Source organism: Bidens hawaiensis, unplaced genomic scaffold (genome assembly GCF_021521415.1).
Source record: "Bidens hawaiensis isolate Kalapana, Puna unplaced genomic scaffold, B.hawaiensis_p1.1 tig00004748_1, whole genome shotgun sequence".
NCBI classification, from domain to species: Eukaryota; Viridiplantae; Streptophyta; class Magnoliopsida; order Asterales; family Asteraceae; genus Bidens; species Bidens hawaiensis.
The window spans coordinates 217,264-225,076 of NW_027491294.1; the positions used below are offsets into that span (position 1 = coordinate 217,264).

Here is a 7,813-nt window from a genome sequence, read left to right on the forward strand (position 1 = left end):
TAAAGCACCTAGACAATCCCCATTATGAGGAATTACAAGGACATGAGCATCTTAACAATAAGGTCCATGTATCTTAAAATGACGCAATAATCTTTACGCATAGCCTATTAATGAAAATGGCATCCAGTTTTTGAATAAATTCATTCATAGTTGAACTGACTCAACGAGTAATGAGCGAGGTTGTAGCTTCTATAATTCGTAATCAGAAAGCAATGTTATCTTCAAGTAACTTTTTATTCACCAACTTTGTTTTCATCCATTTCATTAATAAAATTTCAACGATTCTTATAGCAAATGAAGTTAAAGGGACAAAACAACTTTTAACAAACTACATGGTTTAAGATAACAAAACCAACATTTAAAATCCTTGACAAACATAACAAAATCTCAACGAAAAACTTCTGAATACTTAAGATCTTGGCTTCTCCTTCTTCTCCTTAAACAGAGCCAAAAGAGAGACTCCAGAAACCTTAACAACCTTGAACCTAACTCCGGGAATATCACCAACAGCATGACCCTTTCGCCCAAATCCGGCAATCAAAACTTCATCCTAAAACACAAAACAATAAAAACTATAAAATCCAAAAACCCAACATAATAAAACCATTTCTTCATTATAAAAAAAATAAAATAAAAGACTAACGTTTTCCTCGATGTAGTTCAAGCAACCATCGTTAGGAACAAAGGCGGCAATCTTCTTGCCATTCTTAATGAGTTGAACTCTGGCACACTTTCTAATAGCGGAGTTAGGCTGCTTAGCTTCAATACCACTGAAAACAAAGAAAAAAACATTCGTTAAATTCATAACTTACAATGTGATAATATAAATGTAAATAATAATAAAGAAAGTAATTACATTTTCTCAAGGACAATGCCCTTGGCGTGGGAAGAACCAGCGAACGGCTTCTTCCATTCGTTACCAAGATGAGACTTCTTGTACGACTTGTCGGCCCACCTTTGCCTCCTGCGGTGGGACTTCAACTTGCGGCCAGCTCCCATTCCATGTGTCTTACTAAATTACAAACATTTAACCTTTATCAACTAATCCTAATTAACCATTCTTAATTTCTACTGATCAAATAGCGCGTAAATTGTAGCAAAAAAAAAAAGCAAACTACATTAACATAACATTGACCATGTTTAGTTTCATTATTTAAGTATGATCAAATCTCAAAACAAACACATTACACTATCCTTACATTTCAAGTGCAAAATGTGGTACTATAATGTTCTATGAGCCAATTGTATCTTTTAGTGTCTTCGTTTAGCACATCTAACCTTCAAATGCTAATAGTAATTGAAACGCTATTATTACATATTCAAATAGTTAGAATCCATTTCACTGTACCAAACTAAAAATCAACCACATAAAAGTAGAATATTCTGTTAACTATTTAAACGTTTAGCTTGAATAAAAGCATTTTGAGCTCAATATTTGCAACAAGATCACTAAATCATCAAAAGTTTCAACCATTAAACATAACTGAACATTAATCGTAGCAATTGACTGACTGACTGACGAATCTAGCATTAGATGAATGCTTACCCCATGATTGCGAGATTGAGTGATCCGCTGGCGAGAGGTTGAAGATGAAGAAGAAGCGGCTGCCTTTATGATGAAAACCCTACTTCTTGTTAGGGATTGGAGTGAAACGTGGTTTTATATGCCAGAATTGGCCCATCTTTTCTATCTTTTGGGCTTCATATTTAACTATGTTAAATGGCCCTAACTCACACGTCATTTTCTTCTTTTGTTTGGGCTTCGGGTCGAATGGGTTATAAAGATGACTATTAAATGGGTCTAACTGTTTCGAGATAAGTTTTATGTTAGTCATCGTTCGTTCAAACAAAAACTTTAAAACATCAGTTTGATACTCGAAAAAGAAAAACTTAGCGGCATTAAATGTTTTTTAACAGAAGTCCACTGAGACAAACATAGTTGAAAGTTATGACTGTTGGTAGTGATTTTTAAAGTTGGAATTATTATCCAATACATAAAAGTTTAGATTATTTATTTTCAATTTGCCTTAAACTTTTGGACTAAAACACTTATTTTGATCAAGCCACACAAAACTTTATTTTATAAACACTCCTATTCTAATTATTTAGGCATAATATATCTCCTAATGCTGAAGATAGTGTCTAGTATGCAGTAATAACATGGGGAATGAAATGACTGATTGCGTGAGAATGAAAAAAATAGTGGTTGGTTGCTCAATGGAATGAAATCACCCATTACACATGGTATCTCATTCCATCAAAACCATTCATTTTCACCTTTTTTTTTCATTCCATTCTCTTTCACCTTGCTTTCTTAACAACACTACCTGACAACAACCACCACCACTACCATTGCCACCACCACCACCACTTGACCGCAACCGTTATCGCCACCAACGCCTGACTGCCACCACTTGACCACCACCACCAACGTCACCACCACCATCACCATTGTCGTCACCGGAGCTAACACCATATTGCCATTGCAAAAAAAAATATTTCGGTAAAAAAATTGTTTTATATATACGTATTTTTTATTATTTCTATTTCATTTTTACATATATAAAGTAATAATTCATTTCATTCTTATTTGTTAACAAAACATGATAAATGAATGGTAATGATCCATTCATTCTCTTGTTCATTTCATTCCTTCTTTCATTGTATTCCTTCTCTATTCAATTACCTCCAACCAAACATACCCATAGCATGACGTGTTTTGAGGTGAACATCTCATGTGAGGCTCGGGTTACTTTTGTTACCTTCAAAGCCTTGCATTTTATGAAGAAAAAAGGTATCAAGCGGACCAACCGTAATTGCTATATTCTAAGAGCATCCACAACAACAAACTTATACAAACCACAACATTAGCGCAACATTAGTTTTTAAACTTTTATTAAAATCTTTCACTTTTTTTTCACAACAACAAACTTCCACAAACTACCACATCATCACATACTTCTACAATTAATTTACATTTAACTACTTTTTATAACATATTTATTTTTTATATTTCATATATATTTAAATATAATCCTTTTTTAATAAATATTATTTACACACTAAATAGTCAAAATGTTATAATGTATTTATAAGGTTTTTCAATTATGTATTAGTTTTTGTTTAATGTCACCGTTGTGGTGTTTTTGACTACTTTATTATTTTTTTATTATTATTATTATTATTATTTATCAATTTTTTTAATGTGACCGTTGTGGAGGTCTTTGATTTTTTGCTTATAATAATAATGATAATAATAATTATTATTATTACTATTATTATTATTCACATGACAATTGAGAACATAGATAGAAGCTTCATGTTTAATTTACTCTAACTTGTTATATTATTTACTTTAATTTTGGGTTTTGGTGGAGGCCGGACATTATGTGGTTTGTTTCAAGGGTGCAGCTGCAGACTTTAATTTTCAGATTTAGCTTCACATCAATGCCAGATGTTTGCATCACTAGTTTGTTAGTGTCATATGTATTCAGACTCTAGAGTCCAAGACCCGTTGCAGTTGCTATAAGGCCGCATACACATAAGTTAGAGATTGTTGTGTTAAACCCGACAATCATGATAATTTCTCATAACTAGCATACATGCAAGTCAAACGGTATGCATCCGATGAGAACATTTCGTCAATTTATTTGTTTTGTTAAGATATTAAAAATAATTAACATGTAACTTTACAAGTGACAATTAAACAAGTATATTACACCTACGGCCTACCTATCCAATCACAATGGTGTAGGCATAGAGAACCTCGTTTTATAGATTTGCTTTCAACGCAATATAGAGTTTTTTATCAAAACGGGGTGTTGGGAAAATTTATTTACTAAAATAGGTTAAATGAAACATATTTACCAAAATAGGGTTTTTATTTATTTCTCATTTATTTTGTTATGGCCCCACAATCACTGCCTAAGTCCCTCACTACCAGAGTGGTCGCCGGCCATCACCATCAAACGCTCCGCTGCGCCGGCTATCGTCGCCGGAGTTCACGTCGTTACTATCTCCTTCTCCCTCGATGGTTTCTTGTGTTATTTTAAGCTGACGAGAGATAGGTAGATAGAATGACTACGTGAACTTGGACGATTAAGATGGTCGGCGCAGCGGAGCATCTGATGGTGATGGCCGGCGCGGCGGAGCGTTTGATGGTGATGGCCGGCGACCACTCTGGTAGTGAGGGACTTAGGCAGTGATTGTGGGGCCATAACAAAATAAATGAGAAATAAATAAAAACCTTATTTTTGTAAATATGTTTCATTTAACCTATTTTGGTAAATAAATTTTCCCTACACCCCATTTTGGTAAAAAACTCGGCAATATATATATTAAACATCATAAATGATCTATATGTATTCTATACGATAAAATTTTTGTTGATAAATTTGTGGTTACTTAGTTGGATTCATAAATTTTAAACAACAAACGTTATACATGTAGAAATTTTGTCATAATAATAAAAATTTCACCTACTAATATTCTAAGGTTGAAAAGTATAAAAGTAAAGAGAAAAAGAAAATTACTGATCTATTAGACCTGCACTTTGAAAATTCCAAATATAAAATAGGTTATGACAACTTTTTCATTGATTTGTTGAAATATTGATGAGTTGGCCTATTGATAAATTTGTTATCCAACGATCTTCATAAATGTTATTATTTTAATTTTAAAACTAAATAATGCACTCAAACCTGTCACGTGTCAATTAACAATAACAACTAATGATGATCTTGAAAGTCTAACGTATCACACTTGGGAAAGATAATTGAGTCAAACCCACATTTCTCTCGTGTCACCTTCTAGGATAGTTGAGAGTCAATCCACCACCCGAATAACTTGTTACATTTGTTACCACAAACACATGTAATCTTAAGACCCAAAGAATTAATTCATACGTGTATCATATAGTCACGTGTAGTCAAAAGCGTATCACATTCACGCGTATGCACTTATGCGAGGCACATTTTAAGGGCCTCAAACACACTTAAGCGCAACAAAGCTCGGAAACAGTCAAAACATGCTTAAACCAGCCAAAAAATAACTCGAGTCTTACTAGAGTATGCTACATCGACATCAACTAAACATTATCCCTCTTGATGATTTTCTTCACATGAAACGACGTTGGATTCAATATTTTTATAATTTGTTGAACTTTGATTTAAACTAAACTAAAAGATATTTTTTTATACTTGTAAAATAGTATTAAGTAATTATTTTTATATACCTATTATATGTAACTTATTTTTTTTTAAGTTATTAGTATGTTTTTTCACCTGTTACTTGTGTGACACAGTGGTCATTGCGTCCTTCACACTTTAAGTGCATCTTTAACTGTATAAGTGTGTTGTACCAGGTTAAACGGTAAAAGTTTTATAGTAGATAAAAATAAAAATTGGATACAAAAACTGAGAGAAAGGATATGTAAAAGTCTATAATCTTGTTTATGGTTAATCCCACTTGTTTAATGTTATTCCCTAACTTGCTTTTCAAGGTCATGCAAACCAACTTGTAAAACAACTTATGTCGTGGAGACAATGATCAGTCAGCCATCATCAAACTCCACCAACTCATCAATTTAAAACTTGTTATTCTCTTTAATATTATCTAACCAACACAACTAACGTAAATATTTTTCCTACTGTTATCCTAAAGCAAACCGTTTCGTATCATTTAAAAGTTTCCTAAACCTAAATAAACTATTCAAAAACCGACCAAAAAATCAAACCGAAACATACTAACAAGGTAAATTAACAGTTTATATCCATTGGATTATCAAACTAAACACGCATATTATCAAACAAAATTACCTACTTAAATTTTTCTAACTACTTTTGTCCCATTTTCAACAACACCCCGAATTTTTTCAACACGTTACTCGTTTTCTTGTTCGATGAGTCATCTTTCGTGTATTCCAAATAACTCGACTTTTCACCAATCACATTCACATCAAAAGATTCCGTCGACTCCTCAAACTTCCCACCACCACCAACCTCTCCCAAAACCATCGCGGCCGCCACCTCAGCCGCCTTTCTCCACTGCTCCATTTGCACTTTCAACCGCTTTAATTCTCCCTCCATCTCCGCCTTTGCCGCCAGAGCGGTCCCCACCTCCTCCGCCCGCCCCAATTTCACCAATTCTAACTCTTCTAAAGCCCGAGATTCGGATTCTTTCGACTCGTTTAACTTGATCATAACCTCTTTGACTTCATTAACAGATTCTGAAAGTTGTGATCTTAAAGTTACAATCTCCCGAGCCAGCTCGGCTTGCTTAGCTTGCTCGGCTTCAGCTTGAGCCGTTTTTTGAAGCCGAGTATTGAGCTTCTGGTTCTCGTTAATGGCTGTGGCTAAATGTTTCTGGACGGCTTGCAGCTCAGACTCCCAGGCTCGGTCTCGATCCTGTGATATTTTTCGAAGCTCTTGAATTTTAGCCTCTTCGCAATCCCAAAGCTCGTCCAGCTTCGCTCTCATAGCAGCAAGCTCCTTCTTGGCTTCTTCGGCTTCTTGACGAGCCTGCTTTGTGCATGACTCTGATTGGCTCAGCTGGTTCTTTGTGTTCTTCAGCTCTTCTTGAAGCCGAGCCACCTGAGTTTCCAAATCAAGTGCTTTCGTGGCTCGCTTTTTCTGCGGCTTTTGAGGCATTGTTCATGATTAGTATAGGATTCTCAGAACTCAAAAACATTTAAGGGATCATGGGATCATACCTCGGACGTTGGAGAGCGTTGCCATCGGTGGTCAACGGCTTTAGGTCCCGAGTTCTTGGGTTTTGTGACTGTTCCGGTTGTTCTACCCCAGATGATAATAAAAACATATTTTAGAAACATGTATTGTTTAAAAAACGTCAAATCAAACTAATCGATATTAGCAGTTTAACTGTTAGAATCGGTTTTCTTAATCTTAATTTGTATTAAATTTTAAAAAACACTAAATACATACTTTTACATCAAAACTGAAAATGTACAAGTCGTAACTGAAACTGACCAGCTTGATTCGGTTTGAACAGTTTGGTCGGTTTTAACGTTATGCGTTAAATTAATATGAAAAATGTTACATTGGACTTGGTAAACTTGTATTTGAGTAAAATGAAATATGGGAGTTCATACCTTGTCTTGGGATGTTGCATTGTCTAATTTACCCTTTAGGTAGAGTACACCTTCAATGGGATTTGTTTAGAGGGAGAGATTTTGTGACATATATGTAAGGTTTGGTATGTACATGTAAAGGGATATACCTAAGAATGATGTCATCATGAAAACCTCAATTTAATAGAAAGCTAACAAAGAGTCAAAATCAACCTATCTTACACCTGGTTGAAATTGCTACATCAAGATAAAATTACAACTTTCAATGCATAACTTACAAGTTATTATAGTGGTATGGCTATGGGAAAGTGGTTTTACGGCAAGAAACAAGACCACCCTGAAATGAACTCCACACCTAATTGGAAGTTTGGAACTAACCCCACTCCAACAACCAAAGGAAAATTAATAAATGCCTTAAATAAGGAGAAAGACAAGAATGATTACAAATATATCTATATATATTAATATATTAAGTAATTTGACTTTCTGATTACTCTTATTTTGCTATATGCTTTGTTTTAAAGACATGATTTACTTGCACAGTAATTATGTTGTAATTAAGTGAAAGAGAAATGGGAGACTAAGAAGTGTAGTTATCTTTTAATATTTTCAGGCTTAATAAAATACCTTATTATTTGTACGCTTCAAAATGTTTTCACCTTTGCCACTTATTTAATCATGAAACCTTGTTATCGTAAAAAAAAGCCAATCAATATATACCCGATA

The 7,813-nt window shown here is 34.1% G+C and overlaps 2 protein-coding genes across 5 annotated transcripts; both read right to left on the reverse strand.

Moving 5' to 3' along the window:
• Positions 1 to 339: 339 nt before the first annotated feature.
• On the reverse strand, positions 340 to 1,646 carry LOC143627882 (small ribosomal subunit protein uS12). Its single transcript, XM_077097595.1, has 4 exons — positions 1,547 to 1,646; positions 857 to 1,012; positions 644 to 770; positions 340 to 550 (listed from the first exon to the last, which is right to left on the reverse strand). The coding sequence occupies exons 1-4, from the start codon at positions 1,549 to 1,551 to the stop codon at positions 410 to 412; spliced, it is 429 nt and encodes a 142-aa protein (XP_076953710.1). The 5' UTR covers positions 1,552 to 1,646; the 3' UTR covers positions 340 to 409.
• A 3,754-nt stretch (positions 1,647 to 5,400) lies between these two features.
• On the reverse strand, positions 5,401 to 7,266 carry LOC143627883 (interactor of constitutive active ROPs 5-like). 4 transcript variants are annotated; one of them, XM_077097600.1, is made up of 3 exons: positions 7,109 to 7,266; positions 6,710 to 6,791; positions 5,401 to 6,629 (listed from the first exon to the last, which is right to left on the reverse strand). In XM_077097600.1, the coding sequence occupies exons 1-3, from the start codon at positions 7,126 to 7,128 to the stop codon at positions 5,835 to 5,837; spliced, it is 897 nt and encodes a 298-aa protein (XP_076953715.1). In that variant the 5' UTR covers positions 7,129 to 7,266; the 3' UTR covers positions 5,401 to 5,834. The 4 variants fall into 4 exon arrangements, with proteins under 4 accessions (XP_076953715.1, XP_076953712.1, XP_076953713.1 ...); XM_077097598.1 differs by having other exon boundaries at positions 5,402 to 6,635; XM_077097597.1 differs by lacking the exon at positions 7,109 to 7,266 and having other exon boundaries at positions 6,710 to 6,880.
• Between the last annotated feature and the right edge of the window lie 547 nt (positions 7,267 to 7,813).